The sequence below is a fragment of the Bemisia tabaci genome, chromosome 4 (assembly GCF_918797505.1).
Source record: "Bemisia tabaci chromosome 4, PGI_BMITA_v3".
Lineage (NCBI taxonomy): Eukaryota > Metazoa > Arthropoda > Insecta > Hemiptera > Aleyrodidae > Bemisia > Bemisia tabaci.
Genome location: NC_092796.1, coordinates 1,686,423 through 1,712,361, shown reverse-complemented (window position 1 = coordinate 1,712,361; position 25,939 = coordinate 1,686,423). Strand labels below are relative to the sequence as shown.

General features: G+C 37.4%; 2 protein-coding genes across 2 annotated transcripts in view; one reads left to right on the top strand and one right to left on the bottom strand.

Moving 5' to 3' along the window:
- Nucleotides 1-25,237, bottom strand: part of tefu (Serine/threonine-protein kinase tefu) — a 39,172-nt gene extending 13,935 nt beyond the window's left edge. The window contains exons 1-10 of the mRNA XM_072299135.1: nucleotides 25,054-25,237; nucleotides 22,838-22,912; nucleotides 18,250-21,092; nucleotides 17,160-17,486; nucleotides 16,189-16,314; nucleotides 13,139-13,256; nucleotides 9,186-9,338; nucleotides 8,127-8,525; nucleotides 3,506-7,212; nucleotides 1,189-2,142 (exon numbers count right to left, since the gene is read on the bottom strand). Coding sequence (XP_072155236.1) covers nucleotides 1,189-2,142; nucleotides 3,506-7,212; nucleotides 8,127-8,525; nucleotides 9,186-9,338; nucleotides 13,139-13,256; nucleotides 16,189-16,314; nucleotides 17,160-17,240 — 5,538 coding nt within the window. The 5' untranslated portion in view covers nucleotides 17,241-17,486; nucleotides 18,250-21,092; nucleotides 22,838-22,912; nucleotides 25,054-25,237. The remainder of the gene's footprint in view (nucleotides 1-1,188; nucleotides 2,143-3,505; nucleotides 7,213-8,126; nucleotides 8,526-9,185; nucleotides 9,339-13,138; nucleotides 13,257-16,188; nucleotides 16,315-17,159; nucleotides 17,487-18,249; nucleotides 21,093-22,837; nucleotides 22,913-25,053) is intronic.
- mRpL46 (mitochondrial ribosomal protein L46) lies at nucleotides 9,681-10,857 on the top strand. Its single transcript, XM_019042729.2, has one exon. The coding sequence runs from the start codon at nucleotides 9,892-9,894 to the stop codon at nucleotides 10,753-10,755; it is 864 nt and encodes a 287-aa protein (XP_018898274.2). The 5' UTR covers nucleotides 9,681-9,891; the 3' UTR covers nucleotides 10,756-10,857.
- Nucleotides 25,238-25,939: the final 702 nt, after the last annotated feature.

Genomic DNA, 25,939 nt, shown 5'->3' with positions numbered 1-25,939 from the left:
ATGGAGCGTAATGCATATAATAAGCTGCAGCATTTACCACAGCCAGATAGATGAGAATCATTTTCAGATTAAATGATATATTAAAAAATTTCATAATTCTTTGTTCAGATGAAAATCCTCAAGTTTTTCAGTGACCACAGAGGGAAGAAATTAAAAATTTGATAAGAAACAAGGACATTTTCAGTCAGCATGGACGTTTTACATCTTGGTATGCTTCTCATTTGCCATGTAGAGCACGGAGACACTGGCACTTATGGAGGCCATTATACATCATTTCCACACAACATTAGCGTCTGAGAGAGGACGTTACAGCCTCAAGCGATATCTGTCATCCTTGCAATTTTTTGTGCCTCTCAACTTGTAGCGAATTATAAGGCTAATCGTGGCAGTTAAAATGTTAAAAATAGACATTTTGGAAATGTTACATCGAATACTGGTTCAAGAAAGATAGTTTGATCTGACAAAACTTCACAGTTCAATTAATTTTTCATTGTTAAAAAAGTTACATGATGAATCAGAAAACTTTCAACAGTTTTCAAAGAAAAATGAATACAAGGAAAAGTTTAAGAGTGGGACTCTCAAATACTGATTCCAGTCAGAAATGCTTAAAATTTCAGAAACATGTTGGGTCATTTTTAGAAAATTCAATGAGGGAATGGAGGTCAAGGTCTACAGAAACTCATAATATCGTCACTCTCACTAGCCAAAGTATCAGAAGCAGCGTTCGAGTTTGGGCACAGTATTACTAAACTTATCCAATTTTTCCGATTTTTGACAGAGAAACTAATCAACAGAATCTATTAAAAATTTCACCTGATGCTTCTTCTTTCATTAAGATTCTGAAATTTTCACAAAAAAATGTGCTACAGTTTTGAAGGAAAAAGTGAAAAAATAATGAGATGTCTAGCAACATAGCTTCCAAGTGTGCACGGAGCTCAAGATACTTTGGCCGGAAGGTGACAATGTGTGCCAACATTTGTCTTTCAAGCTGACAAAAATTCTAGTAAAAAAAGAGGAAAATGAATTGGCTCATCACTGATTATTATTCCAAGTTCTTTTTCTTTTCTACCAAAGTTACAAGGGCGATTGAGGTTGTATCTACAAATATAATAAAATATAATTGGGTTGACAATTAACATTTTCTAGTTTGTCTCTTTTTAAATGAAATAATAAGATGTAAAGATTTACCTGTCGCAGTAAGTTCTGCAAGACTTTGCCATCTTCCGGTGTTTGCTCACAGATATAATCAACAGCAGTCATATTCAGTCCCCAGGGTGAAGGCCAATCATTATCCATTATCAATTGATTCCACCAAATCTCAGCGTAGAAAACTGTTGAGAAGTGCTCTGAGCAATATTGCGCCCCTTGTGCCACATGCAAATAGTTGAGGTTAAGAACATCCAGATCTGGCCTCTTCTGTTTTAACCGTATGAACAACACAACATTCAACAGCAACTGAACGGCTTTGTGATTCAGAAATATAAATTTGCCAGGAATTGTAGCATTTACGGCTGTAGACAAAGCCTTGAAAAAATGTTTCAGATAACGACTAAAGACCGCATGGAATGGTTTAATGCTGTTGGACAGTAATAAATAACAAATATATGGTAGTAGCTCCTCTCCAATGCCCGGTTTTGCAACACAAACAGCTTTCAGCGAATACAGAAAACACTCTTTGTCAGCAAGAGCATCAAAAATAGACAAAAGCAATTGCGTGAGCCACTCTTCAAAGTCTATATCATCTCGAATGGTGAGGCTAGATTCTAAAGGTGAAAAGTTCAATTGAAACTGCTCGACGTCAAACGAGCTCAACAGATCCTTTGAATTTTTTTTCCCTTGTGAGCTGCCAGCAGAAATAAAAGGATAGATGAACTCTTTATCCTCAACGCTAAGTTGCCTGCTAATAAAAGATTCTTCTATACATGTAGCAAAGATAAGGTACAGGGATTTACTAGCAACTTCTATCAGGTGTATGTTTTTGTTTGTAAGATTGTTGGTTAAAAGTTGAAGCGATTTGACAAGAAACAAGTGTTCGGCTGAGTGATTTGTTTGACCATCCTTGGAGGTTTCAGGATGGAGAATCAGTGTTCTCAGGTCCGTGGCTCCAAGCTCACCAAGACATTTTGATGCTTCTAATTTGACCTGTAAGATAAAAATTGAAAACAAATGATAGAAGCATAGAAATGGTTCTTATAATATAATATAATATAATAGTACGATAAATCCCTACATGCAGGGATTATTCAACAAAGCTAAGAAAATATCAAACATTTTCAAGAACTTTTAGTGATCTTCAACTGCAAAAATGCACTTTACTTGCAATGAGATCTTTAAGAATACCTATTCATCTCAAGTAGATTCTCTTTCCAGATCTACATGATACCTCCAAGCATACACAAGATACTCAAAACTCATGGAACGATGGACTAGTATCTGACCAAATAATAATGTACAAAAGATTTTTCAAAAGTTTTGTCTCTTTGGAATAAAAAACTGAATTTCCAAGCTCAAAAACTTCTCAACTATTCTCAAGGAAGACTTCTCAAAGAAGTCGGTTGACTACCAACGTCTGAGAGCATACAAATTAAAAAAAAGAATGGGGGGGGGGGGCTCCTCAAAGCCTAAGAACTGTCTAAGAAATACTATGTGTTTCAGAATAATCCCGAACAATATTTTTCTCGCTTTGAAAGGTACAAGCAAGTACTAAGTTTTTAGGTTTTTAAATTTTTTTGACTGTTATCCAACTAAGGAAGGCTGAGTTTTCAGCCGAAACGTTTTGGTGGTATTTGTGTGAAAATTACCCGCTGCTTAAATTGTTCTTATTGAAAATAGCATTTTTTTATGTAGGTAGCTTACTGAACATTGTACAGTTCAAATGTAGAAAACCAAGGAAGAATATCAGACAATGCAAACATTAGTGAGTCTCTAAACAAGGTAAGAGTCAAAGCACTACCTATGCGTTATGTTTTCTCTTCCAAATTTCATGAGGAAAACAAATCATCCAAAAATAAGTCTGGAAATAACTCCTTAAGGTATGAGCCCTATCACAACCAGCACAGAGACATCCCTTACCTCCAGGCGACACTGCCAACCCTGCTCCAAAACAGGTGCAGAGAACTTGTCTTCAAAAAGTATTCAAATCATCTCTGCATTCTAAGTTGTGGTCTATATGAGACCATTTGAAGTGGTCTGTTGAACTCTGAAGACTCATTCGAAGATTAGGAGCGAGATTTCTAAATTCACAATTTTTCGCGGCGGTCATTATCTTTAAATTATGTTGAGCAGAAATTTACCCTCCTTGGTGAGAGTGATCGAATGGTCTTACAGACCACAACTCAGAGTGCATAATTCGTTTGAATACTTTTTCAAGACAAGTTCTCTGCACCTCTTTTAGATCAGGGCAGTGGCAGTGTTGTCTGAAGGTAGTGGGTGTTGTTGTGCTGGTCATGACAGTGCGCATGCCTATAATAATGATAATAGTTGATTAATAAAACGATAATCATACCTCAACATTGGGAGATGATGCCAACTGGACTAGCATGTAAATCAGTCGGTGTAAAATGCTTTCTGCGCAATCTTCTGAGAACCCTCTGACAAGATCAAGATCTGCGTATAATCCTGCCAACTCTTCCTTTTTGTTCGCCAGCAGGGAGTTAAGATATTTCAGACCTTGAATACGTGTACTAGCATCAACTTTACAGATCGATCCTGCTTGCAGAAAATGTTTGATTTCATTTTCTAAAGTCTTCATGGGTGACAAACGATAACAGATCTCCTCATATTTCTGGTTCATGAGACTAAACTTTCCTTTGGGCGGAAATGGGTCCAGGTTCGCTATTCCATCTTCTAAAATCTCTGCAGAGGTTAAAATCAAATATTCCAGCAGATTCTGAGCTGCATCAGCTGTTTTAGATACTTCTTGTGCTAGTGGAACCAATGTGGTTATTATAAGCGGTAGAATTACAGAGACCACTTTCCCACCATGAGGTAAAATAGATCGGACAAAACTACTCAAAGTGGTGAGACTTATCAGCCTTATTTCATCGGACTCTCTGATGAAATGAAATAAAATACTAATGACATATTTTATAATATAGTTTCTCATTTTTCCGACGTGCTGTGAATTTTCACCCAAAATTTCGCAGACAACTCGAAATTGCTCCATTGCCAAAATTCTTAGCTCTTTGGTTGAAGTTCTGCGTATGTCTAAAGTCAAGGCCAAAAGAAGTCTCTGAATGTCCTGAGGAGACTCACAACACAAGTAGCAAATCAAAGGAATGTCTGGTGAATCACTTGAGCCTTGAAGATAGCTGAAAAAATTTTTTGCTGTTGTAAACTCGTACATTGGGGGCAAGGCTGTCGAATTGGGCCCAAGGATATGAATGAATTTTAAGATAATGCTAGGAATACTTTTACACATTAATGCTTCAAAATCTCGGTAATCCACCTTAAAATGAATTTTCAATTTATTTAATACTTCCTCTGATCTGATTGAGCTTTGGAGGAGGTTTTTGTCCATGACCAATGGAAGCAATATTGCCATAAGTTTTGCAAAACTCCTTTCTAGTAAAGCTTTTACTGATGTGTCTAATTTGGTTGCCATAATTTTCAAGGCATCATCATCGTTACTCAAGAACAACAAACAGACAAGATCTGTTTCATATTTGGAGTACATTTGCTGCAAGGAGCTGCAGGCGAGGAATCTGTGAGGGAAATTGTCTATGGACTTGAATCTATGATGCCAATTCCATATCAGATAGTAGAAGTGGTCTGATAAGAAGGCTTCAACATTAGTATTGAGGAACTTCACAATCAACTTCAAAACAGACTCTACTAAGCCCACATTGATTTGTTTCAGCACTGTAACTTTCAGTAACTCCAAGAGAGCTTTTTTCCGATGCGTTTCCGAGCAGCAAATTACAGATGCCAGTGTGTGCAGAAGAATTGAAGTTCTATTTGCTCCCTCGTCCAGGGTTTGTTCTGGACTCAGATTGCCTGGAGTGATGTAGATAACTTCAATGATGTCTTTCAGAATTTTGAAAGCAAGTTCAGAATCTCCATGAGGACCAAATATTGTAGGGACGTACTTTGCAGCCAAAAGGCGACTTTGGTGATAGGGGCTTTTTAAAAATGACAAAATGCGAATTGGTGCTGGAACATTACAATCATCTACAACAAGCTTTGCCTTCCAACAATTCACTTCATCAACTTCAAGCGTTCGGATGATACAATTGACCAGGTCAACATTGACTGAAGGACCAAAAATGTTTTTCTGTATAAAAGTGTCACAACCTGAAAGTAATATGAAATACATGCGCCTAAAGTCTTCGTTAGAGGAAAAAATAATCTTCGCCATGCCTGTCAAAGCTTGCAATATTCTGCTGATCACTTCGCCGTTTGTCCGCCAGACCTGGCATACATTCTTGCTTATGTTGAAGACTTTATCAATCTGTTCATCTGTTAAACTTGGTATCTTGTTGATGCTTTCTAAAGCTAAGATAGACACTTGAAGGTTAACAACACTTTTTTTCTCCATCTTCTCGTCTATAATTTTGAGCAGATCAGATATTAGTCCTTCTTGTTGTGGGCACAGAACTTGCTCTGTTGAGCAGACGAAAAATAACATAAGTTTGACAGCTAGTAGTTTCAAAAGCTCCTCCTCTGATAAAAGACTTGGACTAAGAAAAGACTCTGCCTTCTCTTGAGCTTTTTTAGCTATGCCATTAGAGCACATTCCAAATGCATCATCAGCAATGTGAGTGACCGTCTTTAACTTTAGAAACTTTTTAATTGCTTCGACAAGTCCATCACTGGACTCATCATCAAAAAGGCCACTTGAAATTTTTAGTTTTCTTTTATGAAAATTTTCATACAGCTTAATTGCATTATTCAATTCTGTGATATAATTATTTCTTGTGTCTGCACTTTTTAAATAAACGACTAGCTTTTGATTAAATCTTAGAAGAGTTGTCTCGAGGATACCAGCGCTGTCATCAAGAAAATGATTTTCAAACAGGCTTTCATAATGTGCCAGGCCATGATGCAATATGACAAGTCCTCTCAAAAGAGAAATTTGACTCTTTACTTCTGACTGCTCAAGCTCAAAAATAGGAAATTTCAAATCTTTAATTGTTACAGAAAAGAGTCGAGCTAGTTTGTAGTCCACACTCTTGGTTTCCAATTTAGTAAAACTTTCGGTCACTTCTTGATGCTTGCCAATGAATAATCCCGATTGAAACGCTGTAGATAGATATACAGATTCCATTGGGAGCATTTTAGTTTCAACTTTGGTGGACTCAGGTAAATCAGAGCGTGTGATAAGTTTGATGAACACTTTAGCAAGAAGGTCTGGTTCGATTAAGAACTGCGTTTGAAATTGAGACAGCTGAAGCATAAGATTTTTCATCAAAGTTTCACGAATAGATGATTCAAGTGACGTCATCAGAGAAATCAGTCTATCAAGGGTTAGTACAGTATTGGTGCTGAGATTGATGGTTCCCGTTACAAACATTTTCAGTAAAGATGCAGCTTTTGGCTCATCATAATGGCTCATCAGGAGTGATCGTAACAAATAATGACTGCCCTCTTCACATAAGTTCAGACCAGCTGTCCGCAAAGCTGTCTCCCAGATGGCTTTAATTTGGTTAATTGCATCATCATGATCGACTAAATTCAGAGTGATGAATTTTTGAGCAGACAGAATGGTTGCACAACAATGACACAGGTCATCCATGACTGGCGACTCTTTGTTACACGAACCGAGTAGATCATTCATCAACCGCATTAACGGTACAAACTCAGAACTTTTGATGACTGCTGGGTGCTTTGAGATTAACTCCGTTAATATTACAAGCCATGGCCCAATATCTAAAGGATTCGTCTGCAAACGCAACTTGGTCATTATAGATGATAAACCAGTCTCAATTCTCCTCTTCTTGGAGGAAGGAGCACCATCAGCAAAGATGGTATCGTCTAGACAAGGAGCTATGGTTACATCGACAAAATTTGAGTCCAAAACTACAATCTGTTTCCCCAACTCAGCAGCCAATGAAATGAATGGTTCACGGTGGGTAAAACTCTTAGACTTATAAAAAAATGAATTTCTTTGAACGTTCGTCACTTCTAAATCGATGACACTCCAAAGTTTGAACAGCTGCTTGCGCCATTCATCCCAGTTAGAAGCATAGGCACCTGGACTATTACTTGCTCCACCTTCAAAGAAAAAAGAAAATATTATGGATGAATGGAGGCATAGAAATGAGGAAACATTCAGCTCTTTTGCTCCGAGATTGAAATACAAAACAGAAATCAATTTGAGAAACAAACTTGCCTTAAAAAATCCTTACATACAGATAAAATAGAGGCTTTTGTTATAGATCACACTTCACAGGCTAGTCGAGGGAATTAGGCAAAAAAAAAATCTTGATTATTTTTTTCATTATACATGTACTATGACGACGGTGTAAGTCGGCAATCACATAACTCCATTTTTGGCGGTTTTGAGTTAGCTGCAGAAATGAAGTGTAGAAGATGCCCTTTACCTGCTATCAAAATATTTCAGTCGAAAAAAATCTGGAAGTCACCTAAAAACGTAGAACTCAAAACACATATCTCGGTGTTAATTTAGGCTACTTTTAAAGTGAGAGGAGTCTTATTCAGTCTTTATTCAGTCAACATCGGCAAAGAATAGGTTTGAATCAGTAATTCGCCAATCATGTAACTGTTGGACCTTACTTCCACAAACACATAACTCGGTTTTTCGGTCATTTCTCCTGACAGACGAGAATATTATTCAAAATGATGATAGAGTCTTATAAAGCATCTTATCCTTGCTGTCTCTAAGAATTAAATCCCCTCTACCTTCAAAGATGAGGAATGTAGAGAGTTTTTTCCCTCTCCTGAAAAATCGCATTTTCCGAGTTATGTGATTGCCGACTTACACCGTCGATGAGCTTCCATTTATGTATCTATAAAAACCAAAATAATTTTTCATAAAAAAGGACATATATATATAAGCAAATACTGATCAGAAAGATGGGCACTCATAGAATGCTCATCTGTGCCCTATGAGTCCTCACAGGTAAGAATCATAATTTATTTAAAATAATAATAATAAAAACAAGTACCTGGGTGATGACATTTGACAAGAAGAAGAAGAATTCTGAAGAGCGCACTTTTTTTAAGAGAGCCAGTTTGATTCTTTGCCTCATAAACCTGAAGTAGAGACGGCATTATGGTTTCGCCAAACTTGCACATAGAGGCACGAACTTCACCTCCAAGCACAGAACAAACGGTTGAACACAGCTCCAAATATGCCACCTGCAGAGTAGTATCAGCTAGATATGCACGATTATATTCCTCTTTTTGAACAATCTCCTCTAAATACTTAAAAATGTCATTTTTTATAGTCAGTAGAAACTGGGAATGCTGACAGCCGTGTTTTACAATCCTTTCTATGGCAAGTAAAACATTGACTTTCTTCATATTAGGGTCTCCGTATAGTTTTTGGAACGCTTTCAGTAAATCTAAGAAAACAAAGCATGATACGCATAAACATATTTGTAAAAAGATGGATGGAAACAGGTACATTTCGCTGGCCAAAGTGCGAAACAGTGTGTCTCAATTAATGTGTTTCAAAAATTCCTCTCTTATTTAATTTTTTCAGAGAGAAACGAGCCAACTTTATAGCTTGAAGTTCATACAGAATTTTTGGAAAACAAAGAAGAAGAATCAAAGGAATTTTCAAAAAATTATGCTGACTAGTTTTCTAAAAAAAAGTAATGCACAACAGAAAGTCTACAACGTTGCTAATGGAGATATGCGATTTGCACTTACATCATCAATACTTAAAATTTCTTCTTTATTAAATATTTCTTTCATTTTTTTGAGTACTCGTATTTGCCGGTCTACTTTAATTTCAAGTACCTAAGTACATACTGGTCATTGGAATCCATCCCATCTCAAATTAAGTTGGGAAGTAAAATTTGAACACCTTGGTCAATCTTTCAAAATGAAACTACTTACATCTTGTTTGAGCTTGGGCATGAAAGTTACTTTTGGAGAGCTCGATTAAAAGTACTAAATTAAAAAGGAGGTACTAAGTAAGGTTCCCCGTCTCTGAAACTTGAAATTTGGAAGTTCTCCCTTCGACAAAGATTCATCGAGATTGCTAAAAATATACATACCATTCCATGTCTGGACATCGATCTCTGCCCAGAACCTTGGTTGCGGCAAAACATGTTCCAAAATAATATTGGCGTAGTCATTAAGAAACCAACGTTTCTTCACTGAGTGAACGTGTAGAAACGATGAAATCAAATCGCTGCATTTTAGAGTTCCTGCAAAAAATTGAAAGAAGTAGGAGATCAATTGGTATTGTTACATCGTTGAGACTTGACAAAAGCTGCATAATAAAATCGTCAAAAAAATTTCTTCTCCCCTTATAGACAGGTTCTTGATTTCTAACTACGGAAGTTTCCACTTCTACCTGCTTTATGGAATAGATTTACTACCTACTTTATTCAGCGGAATCTGCATTTGTCAATCAAAATTTAGGATCAAGTGTCATTTACTGCGACTTGCCACCTCAGATACCTCCTCAATCCTCCGGCGCGGCGCGGCGGGCGGATGTGACGATATTTTGAAAGTTCCCGCTCTTACGGCGTCAACAGCGGACATCACTCATCGGCGCATAGGCCGAATTTGAGGTTAGGTGCATGCTTAGCAAACAATTAACAATTCGAATTCACTGGTAAAACCATTGACAAAACAAAGTGAGAACGGAAAGTTACATTCGTTATCAAAGTAAATGTCGGCTCAGAAAACGCGTTAAAGACTGAAAATTTTCAGCGATTTTGCCTAACACATGTGGTCGTGAAACAGTTTACTACAATGTTCAAAGTCAGTTGTGTGCAGAGGGGTATACCTCTAAAATTTGTCAATTTAGTGGCTTGTAGTATCTCTAAATCATACAGCTCTTTGGCTCAACATTCGTCAAAAGATCCTGAAAACAGAATAAGTGAAAAGTGGGATGTAATGAGTGCAGTGTGTATCGAAAGGAATCCAATTGTGTCACGAGAACTGAACGAAATGGAGACGAAAGTGGCATCATTGCTGGAAAGGCTTGAGCTGGAGAATAGTAAGAAGTGCAACTTTGAACTGAAGTACCAAAAAGAAAAAGCTGAGTTTGACAAATTAAAGAAAACTAGTACACAGGTGGAGGATGAAGAGGCAACAATTCCATCACAGGACTTCATTGATAAGAATACCGCTGAATTAAACAATCTGCAGGCGGCTCCACGCACAACAGAGGCAGACAAGAACAAAGATGTAAAATCCTTAGACAGATGCCTGGACTCTCGCCTTTTGCTTGTGATCAAGAAAAAATTAGGTAACAAGAGTTTGTGGCATCTGCCGCAAGATGTGAACCGTGAAGATGAGACTCTGAGACAAACTGCTGAACGCATCGTAAAAGAGACTTTTGGGGATGGTTTGAATGTGAAATTGCGAGGTAATGCACCCGCCGGTTATTACCAATACAAATATAAGCAGGCACCAGAAGAAACTGATCAGCCGGTAGGAGCAAAAGTTTTCTTTTACAAGGCCAAATATCTAAATGGTGGCTTCGAACCAAAGAACTTCGAGGACTTCCAATGGGCGACTAGGGAAGAGTTGAAGACACTGCTCATTCCTCCGTACTATAAAGATGTAAGTTTGTTCCTTATTGATGAAGAGAGTAGGAACATAGATAGTTAAAATAAACTGCAATTGGTAATTATTTTGTTTATACGTGCTTACCTTGTAAAAATTTAGTTTTTTGTACAGTTTTAAATAAAATGGAAAAAATTAACTGCTTAAGATATTGATCTTTTCATTTAAATCAAAAATAGGTGATTTATGGCTAAAAAAAGGAGCATACTTTCATTGCAATTTCTCAAAATCTCGGTTAAGTATGCTACCATATCTTAAGATGAATCCAGGGTACCTCTAGGTGAATATTTCCATAATATACATGCCTATAATGCCACCACTAAGTATGAATTTCACTTTGGATTTTTTTTTTTTGAGGAATTGAATTGACCGGAGGTAGATTCATGACTTTAAAGTATATATTTGAATTTAGAGGTTAAAATAGGCACAAAACTAAAGTAAAAGATACCGCCAAAAAAAATTTTATGTATCAAAAACCATAAGGAATTGATTACATATTTTTAGCTGTACAATTTTTCTATATGTTAAGGTCAATCAACTAAAAAATTCAATCATAAACTGGGAAGGTATGTATTTACCCTCTATCAGTTCAGTTCATTGAAAATAACCTGAATAAAACCCAGAATTGGACTTATTTCTGTCAATCGATACTAAGCGCCAATTTGAGTTCCTTTTGAGGAATTTAGAATGCCGGATAGCGCATTCTGTCAAACGGAACTGACCGTCATGGAAGAGCATTGCGAGTATAGGACGGAATGAGCCCGACGCCTGGTTTCACCACAAATCCAAGCCCCCTTCTACCTTCCTCACCCTATGGCGCTTAGTTCCGTTTGACAGAAATACGTCCAATTAGTCATATCGGTGGCAAAAGTAAAGAAAAACATAACTCCATTGCGTTGTTGAAAAATTCCTGCACCTACCTATTTAATTTTTGCAAAGAGAAATTAGCAGACTCTAAAGCTTGAAATTAGTACAGAGTTTTCTGTGAATAGATGTGAAGGCGATGAATTTTCACTAGAAAGAGAAGGTTTGTCTGTTCCTATCCTCAACTTTTTCAACTAACGTAACTAGGTAGTAAAAGTGAAAAATGAAATAAAATCACACCTCTCAATTAGAGACATAATTGCTACTATACTTCAATTGCTTAAGAGGGAACCAATCTGCATTACTTGACTGAAGTTCGCATGATTTTTTTTTTGACATTCACAATTATTTACCTAAAATTTCATCCAAGCATTACAGTCAAATGAGATGAGATAACACAATTTTAGAGAATGACAGAAGATTTGCTGCCTTCACTTGGCGTTGAAAGTAGGTAAATAGAAGAATGAAGATGGCAGATCGTTTATCTCACTATGAAGGTGAGAAAAAGTTATTTGACTTAACTCTACACAAGACTCCCAGGCTGAGGGAGAAATTAAGCATCAAAATACAAATTTTCTCATGAAAATTTCTAAATTAACTAACAAGTTAGGAATTAGCCATAATTGATGCAAAGTTTGAACTTCCAACTTGCAAAAAAACCAAAGTCTACTCAAGTCAAAGCATGCACCGATCTAATTTAGGTACTGGATGTGAAAAGGGCACTCCTCGATTGCGGTGTTTCAGAATCTCTGTTGCTGATTAATCCCTTGGAGGAGAATTTAATGGGTGATTTTTCCAGAATTCTTTCCACAGAGAATTGTAGAATCATAAGGAATATTAAGTAAATTTTTAGTGAAATGGATGCATTCACTTAGGTATTCCTTACAATGAATGAAATATTAGAGGAGACTCTGAAACACTGGAACCAGAAGTGCCCTTTTCGCATCCAGTGCCTTAATTTCAGTGCTCTTAATACGGAGATATGCTTCTCAGCATGCTGAATTTCCTTCGGAAGCTTGAAAAAATCAAGTATCCAAAGAGAGAGGAAATATTCATGAGACTAACTCCAGTTAATACCCGAGTGATTAACTTTGTTTTTTTTTTTTCAGAATCAGAAAGTTTGAATCAACTGATTCTAATCTAAACTCAATAAGCTATTTCTTTGCTTACTTGTACCTTTTATACATGTTCAACTTATTTTGCTTGAAATACTGGTGCAAAATCCAACATACCGTCTTGGATTTTGCAGCATGTTGAGTTAGGTTCACTGCCGAGTGTGATCTGCTGATGAGGTCTAATAAGGCCCAAACTAGTATAGATCTCTCGGCGTGACTCCAACTTAATATTCCAATGCTAACTGCCTGAGCTGAGCACTCTCCCTCTCAGTTTCGTACTGGTACACATTAGAGTTCAAAAATTTAATTTTGACTCTTATTTTAATTTTTGGAATTTCTTGGCTTTGTTTCCCCGCAAAATGGTATGAACCCAGCACGATTTCTCCACCTTGTATTTATAAATGGCTGTCGAATGTTTGCAAAAATAAGAACAGCATTCAAAGTTTTACCTTCATTAGCCAATCGCGGAATTTCACTTATTAGTGACCCATATAATGCGACACGGGCATGTTGGATTGCGCTAAGACTTTTGCCTTTGTTGATGGTATCTCCAAGTTTTTCCAGTTCCTATGGCAGAAAAATGAAGATATACATATAATAATGTTGCCTGAAGGTAGACATGCTACTGTAACATCAATAAGTGGATTCTACACCACCGTTTTTCTTTTGCAGGCAAGAAATTCGAATGAAGAGGTATTTTCTTGCTTACAAGGTAATTTTGAAAATATTTGTCACATTCTAGAAAAAAATACAATATAGGCCGTTGGTTCAGAAAGAAATTGCAAATATAAGTCAATTCTCCCAAAATTTGATGGAGTTTATTGAATGAAATCCTTTGGCTTTTTAATTACTTTTCTCTCTCTCTCTCAAAAAAAAAAAAAAAAAAAAAAAACCCGAAAATTTTGCAAGGGTTAGCTTAACACATCATCTAAAGCTTCACCCTATTTGCACCTCACTCAATTTTTTTTTCTTTTAATGACTAAGAGGAAAATTCGCTCTAAACAACTACTAGACAAGCCAACCTGAACACAATACCAGCATCAACAGCTAGCGTGTGTCATCTGAGGCCACCTCTTGACAGAAGATATCACTTAGGATGGGATCTTGGTGATGTGGGGTTAGAGAAAGCAGTGCTGCTGTAACCCTAACTATAACCCTCTCCAAGACCACACCTTGCATAAGTGGACTTCATTTTGCAATTCAGAACTACAGTGTCTAGCTCATCTGTAAAAACACTTATGTACATAGAGAAACCAATGGTACGTGCGTTGTTTCTTTCTAGACTGAACTAGAAATCGTGGTTCGGAAATGCAAAATGCAGTCCAAGTGTGGTCTGGCACTCTACCCTGTCGGATGTCCCTTTGGCACTCTTCAACGGTAGTGACATCCTTGGCAAAGCTATCCTCTCCCTGACTCCTGAGGGAGTCCTCTGCAGTCCGCACTAGGGCGAGTCAAAAAACATCAACTTTTGAATTTCAAAATTGTATAGGGAGGAAAAGTTGCGCCTAGGTATTCGGTTGCGCAAAGCATTCTTCGAAAAAAATTTTTATGGGTGCCACTTTTGCAATTTGTGTCAAAAAATCTCATATTTAAAGCTGTTTTTTTTGCGATTTCATCGCACTGTTTAAGCAAGATAGAAATTGACTATAGCTCTCATTTTTGGAATATCAACTTACCTCTAGTAGTTCTTTAAGGTATACTAATTAGTTTATGGATCAAAATAATTTTTGTGCCCCACACATACCCTTAAAAATGCAAAAAACACAATTACGGCCAGTTACCAATCGTATAGGTCAACAATTTTATTGATTTTTTTTTAGGTGACTTGGCAACCACGAAGAAAGTCAATTTTTGGTTTTTAGGAACCATTTATGTAATTGTTTAGGGGAAAATATTAGTTTTTCGGATGCGGGCGGTTTTCCCCCTATTTGCAAGCTCACGCTTAGGCCAAATTGCTCGATTTGGTCAAAATCACAGTGAATTTTGCCATTTTTTTTGTCCAACTTGGCAAGCATGTAAAAAATCGGGCCTTCAATTTTCCGAGACTCTTTTCATAGTAGCATACGAGGATCTTATAATTATTTCGCCAGGGAATGTTTTTATGCCTCCGTGGAGCCCTTACCAACGTGGAAAAACAATTTTTATAAACTTTTCAGCGATTTTTGCCAATGCTTTGGAGTGACTTGGCAACCACGCAAAATCTTGGCCTTCAATTTTCAGACTCTTTTCATGGCAGAATAAGATCCCATAATACGTATTTCGTTTTGGTTTTTTTATTTTGGTACCTCCTCAGAGGCAAGGAAGAGATGACTGTTGACTCCTATTCATCACTTTAAAAACCTTAAATATTTTAATTATTTTTCTTACTCATTTTAGCTTTTATTGATAAGTAAAGGTTTATTGATTCAAGGACTTCTTACTTTTTCATTGTTCAATTTATTTTTTCCAGATAAAACAACAGATTAAACCTCCAATGAATTAAATATTTAAATAAAATGAAAAATAATTGATTATTGAATATTATTAATAATTATTATTAGTTTTATTTAATATTTTATTTAAATATTTAATTTATTGAAGGTTTAATTTGTTATTTTATCTGGTAAGTAAGAAGTCGTATCCTACTATGAACAGAGTCTCCGAGAATTGAAGGTTCAATATATTACATGCTTGCCAAGTTGGACAAAAAAATGGCAAAATCCGCTGTGATTTCGACCAAATCGATCGATTCGGCCTGAGTATGAGTTTGCAAATAGGGGGAAAACCGCCTGCATTAAAAAAACTAATATTTTCCTGAGAGGAACTAGAAAGCAGGGAAGGTAGACCAGGTGGGTCTCGCTCTACTCTCCCGGTACCTGACCTAGCTCAACCCCCAGCAGGAGGACACTAGAACCAAAAGGAAAAGTACAAACACAGGACTTTCAGAGAGTAAGACACACTCAAGCTCTATCAATGTTTAACATACTAAATAAACTTAGTTGGAACGCAAATTATATTTTAATCCATGTTAACCCCCAAAAAGTACATTACTTTTGAGAGGCGCTTTAAGCGTAAATTATCAGGTTCATGTTCTGATAAGTTTGAATAATGATCTGATGGTGTAAAAAGTGGACGTATTTATGCTAAATGGAACTATGTGCAAGTAGGAAAATAGGGTGAGCTCGTCAGTTGAGGGCTGTAAGAATGGATGGGGATTTAAAAGCGCCAGTGACGTCAGCGGCAACGAAGCTGTCTCCGTTGTCGTTCTCGCGCAGCTTTGACTCATGAGCCTTGTCTACAACGCCCTTGTCACATGTCCACGGCTCACGAATTAGTGCTCAATTCCTTTTGATTTAATGTCAAATCCCGCTTTTCCATTTTCTCGAAAGGAACTATATCCACTTTTACATTGTTTCTTATCCAGCTTCCACAAGCACACCCCGTCTTTCCACTTGCGCATATTTCCTTTTAACATAAATGCGTCCAAGTAAGGTTAAGATCAAGTTGAGAGTGTACCTACCCTCATGATGGCATTGTGACAAGTGGAAAAAATGTGAGACCATGTTAATCCATTCTCTGGTTGCTCGTTGATGATCTTAATACATGCAGAATTTTTTAGAAGATCCATTAGCTCCTCCGCTCCTTTCTGAAAAAGTTGAATTTCCAGATTAATTTAAATAGGGCTCTTGTATATTCTTTTAAGTTCATTTTTCAAGAGTATGTAAAGAACGAGAACTCCTACATGTTTCTGCTTTCAAAAAATTTTAGGTGAGAAAACAACTTATCAGAATCACCAAAACATCAAGCAGAAAAAAATGCACCAACAGAATTTTCATAACATAACATGATAAATTGACAACATTAACGAAGGCAAAGATGGTGCAACGGCCTTTTTACATTGAAATCTTAACAGTTGAAACCCAGGGTTGTTGTCTCATAAGATGTCGCCAACTCCAGGCCAATGAGAGAAATTATTTATAATAAGTACCACAACTTAAGCCTCTTTTAACCAGTCAAAAAAGCTGTTAGGAGCTCATGCCAACTCGGCATCGCAATCCTTGCAAAAAGTTACCTAGGAAACTTCTATGTGTAATAATAAGGCTACTCTTAGATTATCCAACAGTCCCATTTGTCAGATACAGAAAGTGTGCAATAAATCTGAATTCTCTTGGTCTATTACCAGGTAAAAAGATTATTACACCTTTTTCTTTTGTTTTAAGCTACTTCCTTATGAGAACATCTCAATAAAATCAATATTAAATAATTTTGGAAGCGTTGGAGGGGTTTTCTGATAAAAAATGATTAAGTACTTACATTACCTTTCAAAATTATAAACTTTTACCTGATTGAAGACGGTAGATAGAATTGAATTAATGGTAACAGCAGCAAGAAAATACTGATTGGATACTAATGAAACTCATATCAATTGAAAAGATACATCTTACAAGGATGGATATTTTTCACTTGGAAAAAGTATTGGAATATACTTACCTTCTTCTCCATGATTGCAGTAGATTCTAATGATTGAATGCATGATCTGAGCATGTAAATATTTTCCTGATTATACGCCATCCTGGAATAATCTCTCCTTCAAAGGAACTCTTGGACCACAGCCTTTCAGCTACTTTAAACTACTACAGATAACATGAGAGGATATTTCTTCTTAGGGATGACTGCAAAGCCTTTCCATTACTTAAAAAGTACGAAAATTCATCATAAAAGTGATGAGTGGATAAACCTCTCCAGTAAGCACCTGTCTCAACATTGAGTGATCTAGGTATTCAATACTTTATTGTCATAAGAATGCAAGATTGTATCCTGAAAAAGAACAAAAAGATCAAAATAAAACAAAGTGCCTACTGAGTCACAACGAAAAAACATTTGATATGAAAATGGTTCCATTCAATTACGTTCCTGTTGCTTTCTCAGAGTTCCTTGGGAGTATACTTCATTGGACTGCCGATCACTTTTTAAAATGAATTGTTATTAAAGGAAAAGGTTTCTTTCCATAGGTAGCGACTTTCTTTTGCTGTCCTCTAAAACTTACCTCAAGTCTAAGAGAAACTTATCATAGAAATGTTTCTGTCAAAGTTGCAATCTGAGATAACATGTTAACTAACATTTCCTCATGGTTACTTGACACCGGCAAGTTGTTTCAACACCGACGGTTGGCTCAGAAATTTTTTTTGATGCCTATCATCGGAGCTAACTGAAAAAGTGGCACAATGATTTTTTGAGGTTGATGGATTTCTGGATTACCTGTTGCTTATGCAGTGGTTCATCCATTCGGTTAGTTTACTTATATTCTCTGAGTCAACTGTTAGAATTTCAAATACATCCAACGCAACCTCTTTAAACCCAATGATTGCAGTGACAGAAGTTATACATATTCTGTTGTACCATTTTGGGGAACTGAAATACAGATGATAAGTACCTGTACTTAGCAAAGAAAAGTTACTTTGATGACATGAGATCTTTGATATACTGCATGCCTTTCAAAGTTCAATATACTGTGACTGAAATATCGACATGTATTACAATCAGCTAAGTATCTGTTCTTATCAAAATATATGTAACTCACCTGAGAAATGCTGACAAGTATGCGAATAATGGTCGTACAAGAAGAATTGGAATAGCTCATTCCAATCGACTGAAAATCAACTTATTGTTTCCCATGGAGTTGGGGTTTCTTGAGGCACTTTAGATGTTTGGCATGGACCGAAATACTGTTGTCAAGCTGAAAATACTCATAAAAAACAGATAAGGAAGGGACGGAGCTAGTAGCCAGTTGTGAAGGAAAATATTATGCACATGCACAGTCCACAGTGAAATTTGCAGGTTAGATTCGTAGCGGGAAAATATGGTAAACAGTGTGATTATTGACCAATCAGAGAGACTTTCTTTTTGAAAGTTCCAAAGTAACAACTTTATACAGTCAGAATGTCTTGGAGCCAGAACTTCGAAATGCAAAGGAAAATTATTCTATCCACGACATATAAGTAAGTCATTGTTCTCTGATATTTAGATTTTCTAGCATTAATTCATCTGATGCTCAAACTAATTACTTTTATTATGGAACCCAGGATTGGGGTTGAAATTATGGAGACTGGATATTTATGCTAAGGTTTGAGTACCGGTAAGACTGTTGGTGGCGCTAAATTTGAAAAATAATTAAATCCATAGCCCGCCGGGCGAAGCATACCAGACTGGGGGTTTGAAGGACAAAGCGTATCAGTGCAGTTTTTAGAAAAATTGAGAAGTCAATGATTTCAGGTAAAACTAGCCTTAATGCATATTCCGTGAAAAATTCGCTTTCAAATTCCAATTTTTAAGCGTCAGTAAGTCAAAACTTTCTTTCTGATATAAGGGTCCATGAAATTTCAAAACTTCTAACACATATTCTCAAAGTATCAGGACTGCACTTACGCGCCTTGTCCTCCAAGACCCTCAGATATCCTATGAATATAATGAAAAAGCTGTAAGCAGTCCTCTTCTAAGGACACCAGCGCATGAGATGGAAAGAATAGTTTACTAACCTGGAGGGATCAAATTCAAAATATGGAGGCCCAAAATTTTGTGATAACAATGGAACAGGAGATAATATTAAAAAGAAGATGTGGAACTTCTGTTGAAACATAACTCGGAGCACTAAGCAAAGTACGCAATAAACACCGCGAAAAACCTTGTATATCATGAAGAGTGCAGCTACGATGAGAATTAAGAATATCACTGCAGTGCTAAAGAGTCTGAAGAACTACCTTTTCCACGGGTCATAATGACTGAATGAAGGAATAAATGAGTTAGAGCTTTAGGGAAGAGTTGGTGTACGGAAACAAGTGTGAAACATTTTCAACAATTTTAGTGTCAGATCATCAGTGATACTTCAGAGTAGAGTGATTTTGAATCCTGCTGAATAAGCACGATCAACGAATTTTGAGACATGATTAAATCTTTCGCTTCCATCTTTTACATAATTTATTCCTCAATATGACCTGACTTAACTGAAGTGAGCTACATGGGAGAGGTCATACATTAAGTAGAAACTTCATAAGATTATATCTTCCTTGATACAGAACGTAGAAGTTCGGAAGTGGCTCCATAGATTGATGTACGATTTACTGCAAGAACTCCTTACTGTGTATGATTGTGAACATAAAAAATGTAATGTTCGACCTTTCCCAATAACTTCATGCTCTGTGCACAAGGGAACTGTCAAACGAAGAAAACATTGGATTCAGCTGAAAATTTAAGGCAAATCAAAATTGTCTTGTTCGCATGTTACTCAAATCCCCAAAAAGGGGTTTCATAGCCTAAACTATGAAAATGTTCAATCTTAGAATAGTGCAATATGCACATGTGTCAACAGTAAGTTGAGACTTCTCGATAAAAGGAGTGTTGGCACCTATCTTTGCAATTTCGAAAAGATAATTAAAAACAAATTAAATAGGTACAAAAATCAGAAAACTTCCTTTCCACAATGCTACAGAATCTCAATTCTTTGAGTTTCACAGTTCCCAAGGCAAGATATTGAAGGTTTGACTAACTTCGTGAAAGCCAAGAAGGTAAAGTTTCAACACTCTGATTCAATAATTGAGAACACGTATACAATTGCTTGAATAGATCATAAGCCCTAGGATTCAATTAAACTTTTAAACCATAGTTGATCTGGAAGTTGCAAGTGCAATGCCTACTTCTTTTGGACCAAGTTTAGCCAAGACGCAACAAGTCGCACTTCTGCAAAAAGTTCATTGCGAGCGATTTGGACTAGTTGTAAATATTCCTCTGACAAAACTGTGAAGTTGAGAGGGGCTATTTGAAACATGATAACAAACTTCATGTTAATCTTGAACATAGAGAATTACTCAAGTAAAACATTTCAAACCTCTTCTCCTTTCCAACTAGATGCAACTTGGCGCATTTCTGGTGACCAGTCAATTTACTGGGGGTTATCAATATGAAAATTATATAGCACAACTCCAACACAGTTAAAGCCACTTTAAACTCACTTGATAGACTCATTTAAAATTTGTGAGTATGGTTGGCATTCACATTTAAAAATTGAACCGTTGACAGTATTTTTCAAAAGAAAGAAAAAATAAACTAGACTGGCCCTGATACTTAAAGAGAAAATAAGATCTCTCAATGGATCTTGCAAAATAAAATGAAATCTGTGATAACCATGATATTTGAGGTTTTAAATATAAATAATGTTGGACGATTAAAAAATCAAAAAGACGAAATAACAAAGTTAAAAAAGTAAGGTTTAATTTGGGCATGTTTGGAGGTGGTTTGCTTTACATCAATGAATTTCAGTCAAGAGCAGATGTTATTTGTTAACGTTGTGTATTGACAGATACGAAGGTCCGCATTGTTCGAGAAGTCAGAGTTTCATTCATTGTCAAGAATGCAAGTATCAACCGGTCTCTGCAACAAGGAAAAAAAAACAAGAGAAAATTACTAAGAGAACATGCTGAAAACATAAGACGCTCTTTTAGGGAGCCAAAGGAGAATTGCTGAAGGGTGGGAGGGGGCGACAAAGGCGGCAAGACTGCCTCACACTAAATGGATTACATTCTGCAATGAGGGACCACAATCTTTGACTCTTCCATAAAAGCACCTTTCTGCAATAGGATAATCGATGATTCATGTGATGTTTCTAGAATGAACTAGAAAAAGTGGTTCTTTAATGCAAAATGTGGTCCAATTCTTTGAAGTTCATCTGAGGAGCTCCGAGTGAAATACCATTTTTAATAAACCCTAAATTAGACTAGGGTGTCTTGGAAATGATGAGAATTCTGGTTTTCTTGCTATTTGCTACACTGATGATTAATGATTTAACTTAAGAGTGACTGACGCCCGTTGTCTTTAGGTGTGAATGAAAAAATGAATTTTTCATCTTGGAGTTCACAGAACATTGGTGAGTTCATTCGTTTTAAAGCTGCACTAACTCAGAGCAGCTGTGACAGCAGAAAATTGGTTTGGGTTCGCTCAGATGAGGGAGCCTGCTGCAAAGATGGTCATCACAGTTAGCAAATAAAAAAATGCGTTAACCTCAATTTCATGCATGTCATAATCGTTGCACTAATTGTAGAAAATGGAAGCTCTGAAAATAAATTTCACTTCTAGGATTCTATTACTCAGGGCAGCTGTAACAGCAGAGTAATGTTTTGGGTTCGCTCAGATGAGGGAGCCTGCCGCAAAAAGTCATCATGGTAATAGAATTAAGTGATCTAAAAAAAAACCTTGCTCTGAATTTTCCAACAGCCCTGAGGAGGAGATTCTTTTTTCTCTCTCAACTTGGGCATGCAAAAACGGAGGCCATAAAGATAGAGAAATCTACAAGTTTTAGAGATGTACTAACTCAGGGCAGCTGTGACAGCATAAAAATGTTTTGGGTTCACTCAGATGAGGGAGCCTGCTGCTAAGTGGGTCATCATAGTTAGCATTTATGAGAAAAAAAACTAACCCTATCAATAAAAATTGAATAAAGTAGTTAGGACTACGTAATAAATGCTTGTAGAAGCGAAAGAGTGTGAAAAAATGGATAAAAAATGAAAGCTAAAAGGGACCCGTTAAAATGCCATCTATCCTTCCTCAGGATTAAGTGATTATAACTGATATGGTGGAGGCCCACATAACTTAATAGCAATTCAACAGATCAATGTTTATTGTAAGATGCGTTCGTGATGGACTACCGGCCTCAACGGAAATTACCTGGTGATGGCATTCGGAGTATGACAATCATTCTTTAACCTCCGTCAAGACAACACTTTTGGTGAATTTCATGGAGGTTAAATGCTTGCTGCAACAGCTCAGCACCTTCTGCACGTGGTGAATGGAGCATTGAAGTGTTAAACTAAGTCACATGAACAGTAATTAGGCCTCAGTTGGGGACAACAGGTAACTCTATGGGTAATTCACCAAAGTAATATCATCTGTATATCACAAACGCACCTCAGGTAACTTGGTTTTTTAACTCATGTTTTAGAGATTCAAACCCCTTGCTTTGGAGTTTATTTCATCAGGTTGTGCTTCAATTCATTCTGGAATGGCCAAAACCACTAAATGGTTGGTTCATAGAGGCAGAATAGTGAATTGACTAATTGAATATCATTGCATGATAGCAGACGGGCAACTCTTCACTTATTGAGAAATTGAATTGAACTTACCCATGGGGTCTATTTGGACCTCGCACGCATCTTCCTCCTTTTGCGCTTCAGCCTTCGCATACGCTTCTTCCTCCACTGCAAACAAGAACACGAAAGGGGATTAGGAGTGAAAAGACATAACAAACGGATGAGAGAGACATTTTGTTGTGAAAGCCTATGCAAAATTTGAGGGAGAACTAAGTAGAAGAAACTGCAAAAATACTAGGCAAATGTTTTAATGACTCAATGATGGTATAAGGGGTCTTTACCATAGGAAAATGATCTTCTAAATGAGGACACATGGAGTAACATTCTGATTCTAGCTCTCTCCAAAGGCGGATAAAGAATGGTGGTCGCATTACGTGCCCTCTGGACATCACACGGTGTCTGGTAAATGGCCCAGGGGGCCAGCTCAACCTCAGATTGCACGGCAAAATCCATACCCTTTTGACATCACAGCGCTTCAGGATCGTAGTCAAAATCGAAATGCAACCACCATTCTTTATCTGCCCTGGCTCTTAAAAGTACTAAATGTATTTTGCCTTACTCCTATAATCCTGCTTTCAGCGAAAGATTCATCTTTAAGTCATTCAGTAGTATGGACGCATTTCTGTCAATCGGAACTAAGCGCCAAGGAGAGAGGAAGGTAGGGGGGCTTGGATTGGCGGCGGAACCGGGCATCAGGCTCATTTCATCCTGTACTCGCACTACGTTTCCATTGCGCTTAGTTCTGTTTGACGGAACGTGCTATACGGCATACAAATTCCTCAAAAGGAACTCAAATTGGTGCTTACTTCCGTTTGACAGAAATACGTTCAAAAGGTTCAAAGGTTAGGGGGCAGCAAACCGCATGCGATGAAAGATAAAATTCTTTTCTCACAATAGCCTAGTGCCTCAGCTGTAGGAAGCCTGTAAAGAGGAGTCCAATTGCTTCCCTACACCTTTAACATCTCACTGCAATGTACTCAAGATACAATCTCTAAAGACAGCGTCAGCATTGATGGAGTGGTTCATCACTTCATTGCGTGTTTAAAACTTGGATCTTAACCTGCAGAAAGGCACAATTCAACCCTAAATTTGTTCAGCATTGTCTGGACCAAGACCAATCCACACAGGTCAGTCATTGCGCATCTTTTTGAAAGCCACTTCCCCGCCTGGCCCTAACTCGGCTGCACTCAATAGTACGTCACAATGGGTGCTCCCATAAGAAATACATTGCAAGCACTCAATAGTACGTCACTGCGCAGTAGAGTACCAAAACTCGTCCACGGGAATGACTGACCTGTGTGGATTGGTCTTGGTCTGGACAGATCAGATAGAGATGCTGAAGCATCAGCACGTTAGCGTATTTAGACCTCTAATGGTAAAGGAAGATATTGGATTGTAGAATAGGGCAGTATTTTGTCAGTAACCCTAACAGCCACCGGGAAGTGTTCACTGTTACAGAACAGATTAAGGGAGGAAATAAGCACAGCACTTGGTCCTCAACATCCGAGTCCCACTATACATGCTTCGGACGGGGAAGATCCCAAAAAGGTGACACAGCTAGTGAAGTGGACATGCGTGAATCATTTCATGAACTTGGTCTCTCTCTAGTCGGAATTGAGATGATACTGAAGAGGCAATTAAAATTAAGGAACTAGGTAGTAGCTCTTCTAGGCCTAATGCTAACCTACATGATAGGCTGACGGTACCCCTCAATGTGTTACCCTCATTCCTTAGTAAAATTAATAGTAAAATTTCCCAATTCCCATATAGACCTCTCGCATGCGCTCATTTCATCAGAAGCCTGGTTCAGGCTGTTGGACATTTCATCATGAATCCTGACACCACATTGTTCAAATATGCTAATTGTACTCTTTTAAGTACGGATAGTGGAAAAAGCCACACAAATGTGATACCAACGGAGATGTTTCTAGATTAAGTCCGTTCCAATTAGGTAGCCTGAGTGGCACAAGGAAGAAAAGCTAGGAGGCAAGGGAGTCAGGGGATCAGCCCGGCTCCTAATTGCGATATGCATATGAAATAGGGCATAATAGTTTCATGGAAATGAAACTCTGAGCGAGGAAAAGAAGCAATACTAAGATAGAGGACTGAATCACTAAGTTATCGTGAGAGCGGAGACCATGAGGTGGCCTACGAGGATGGGTATGAGCGGTTGGTCATTTGCGGTAAATGCGAAAATAAAGAATACAACTAGAATTAATAGAAGAAATGATGATTGGTGAGAATCTTACCTTTGCTCGCATAATGTAGAACTAAAAGACTAAAAGTATTTAATCTTCACAAGGAAGATTGAAGAGGATAAAAATAACACTTCACGCTCTGTCCATGGATCAAGTCGAACAACGACGACGAAGTGAACTGGAAGTGAAATGGAAACACGTCACAACAGAATGCAAATGGCGGCGTCGTTGTCTTTGATGATTGTTGAATTCTATTGATCCATCTAAAGGCGCCAAATTCAAATTGACGCTCCCCTTCCAATGGTGCGCATTGTCCCCCCTCCTCCCTGTATTCGGATTGCGTGGAGAGTGACCTAGAGATGTGCTTTAAAATCATGACTGTTCGTGACCGTTCATGACTTACTTTTTCCACTAAGTTTACCGTAGGATCACGTATCTCGGTTCAGTGAAATTTTTTCTCTTCCTACGAATTTTAATAATCAGTAAATCCTATTGTATATTAGAATCCTAAGGGTAATATTCGTGAGCGCTCTTTGACCACACCGGTAACTCTATAATGTTGAGCTATCTTCCAGTGACACTACTTAGCATGAATTTGTGCACCACTAAGCCCTCTTTCTGAATTTTTAATTCCAGCCCGAAAAATTTTGACAAATTAAAATTTGCACAATTTAGTGTTGTCAGTTGAGCACGCAAATGCAAAGTTAGGCATGCAAGCACCAGATGAGTCCTGTAATATTCGTCAACACTAAGAGGCCTGTGGGATTTACGAATTTTTTAAGTCGTAAAATTCGGATTCGAGATGGATTTTCATTGTACCCCAGCCCCCCCCCCCCTCCCTCATAACTGCGGAGGGAGGTCACCCTCTCCTACCATGCGGGCAATTCTATGAAAAGTGTCCGATTTCAGTCATGAACGTTTTATTTGTAAAATGTGT

What these genes read in the sequence shown, in the direction of transcription:
- mRpL46 (XM_019042729.2), top strand. Translation starts at nt 9,892, where the DNA reads ATGTTCAAAGTCAGTTGTGTGCAGAGGGGTATACCTCTAAAATTTGTC.